At 30.2% G+C, this 1,098-nt stretch overlaps 1 protein-coding gene across 1 annotated transcript in view; it reads left to right on the top strand.

The window, feature by feature from the left end:
• HORMAD1 (HORMA domain containing 1) overlaps nt 1-1,098 on the top strand; it is a 54,278-nt gene that overhangs the window by 6,042 nt on the left and 47,138 nt on the right. Inside the window, exons 2-3 of the mRNA XM_012658611.1 lie at nt 109-174; nt 928-1,072. Of these exons, the coding sequence (XP_012514065.1) occupies nt 142-174; nt 928-1,072 (178 nt within the window). The 5' untranslated portion in view covers nt 109-141. The remainder of the gene's footprint in view (nt 1-108; nt 175-927; nt 1,073-1,098) is intronic.

The following is a 1,098-nucleotide window of genomic DNA, read 5'->3' on the forward strand; positions in this document are numbered from 1 at the left end:
ACATAAAATTCTTTCCAATTTTATATGTAGTAAACTAGAATGTTAAAGATAAAAAGCAGATCTAAAGTTAATAAGAGCTAAAGTTAAAGCTTGTATTTGTGTCACAAGGTTGAATTAAAGAAAATACTTTATCAGAAGAAGATGGCCATTGCACAGTTGCAGAGGACTTCCATGGTATGATTTCTTGTATTTTAATATATTTTAACTTAGCTGATTTTATTGTTTCTTGAAGTCTGAACTACTTTTTTTTTATTTGGAAGTTAGAGTCAACTGTTCGAGAGTTTAATGATACCAAGAAATTCCATGTTTTAAGAAATGAAGATATTCATTAAACTATTTTGGATTAATGCGATTTCTATTGGATGTTTCCTGCATTGTATTAAATTGCTGGTTCAAATTTAATTTACATTAGATATTAATGAATACTGTTATGTTGCTTTGACAAAATTATTGTCCATGGCAGTCTACCTCTAGAAAATGAATGTTCGTGACCCAGAGACAAAAATAAATTTGTCATCTTTGCATAGGATCTTACGGCTAAACCTAGTCAGTGACCAAAGAGAAAATCAATGTGTATCTATCCTTGTATTATGCATTTATAGAGGATTTGCAAAGAGGATTCTTTAATTATTAATTTGCAAGAGGATTCTTAAGATTTTTAAGTACTTTTTGCATGTTTCTTTTAGGTGATTATTATAAAAACACCTTCACGTTTTAGAAGCCACCCTGACTTTCCAGGGATTACTACCCTACATGGGGAGGAATTCTCTGCAGAGTCTTAATGTCATGCTTATGCAAAATTGGATCTACTTTAAGTCCAAGGAAACTTTATTTTTTTTCTTTTATTCTAGCATGTATGTATGTCTAAAGGGAAACTTTATTTTGAATAAATATAAATAAAATGTTTTAATTTCTCTTGAATTTTAGAGTGCATTGGCATTTCCCAATAAGATATCAACTGAGCAACAGTCTTTGGTGTTAGTGAAGAGGCTCCTAGCAGTTTCAGTATCCTGCATCACATATTTGAGAGGAATATTTCCAGAATGTGCTTATGGAACAAGATATCTAGATGGTAATATAATATACATTTTAAAACTT

The sequence above is a fragment of the Propithecus coquereli genome, unplaced genomic scaffold (genome assembly GCF_000956105.1).
Source record: "Propithecus coquereli isolate 6110/MARCELLA unplaced genomic scaffold, Pcoq_1.0 Scaffold59, whole genome shotgun sequence".
Lineage (NCBI taxonomy): Eukaryota > Metazoa > Chordata > Mammalia > Primates > Indriidae > Propithecus > Propithecus coquereli.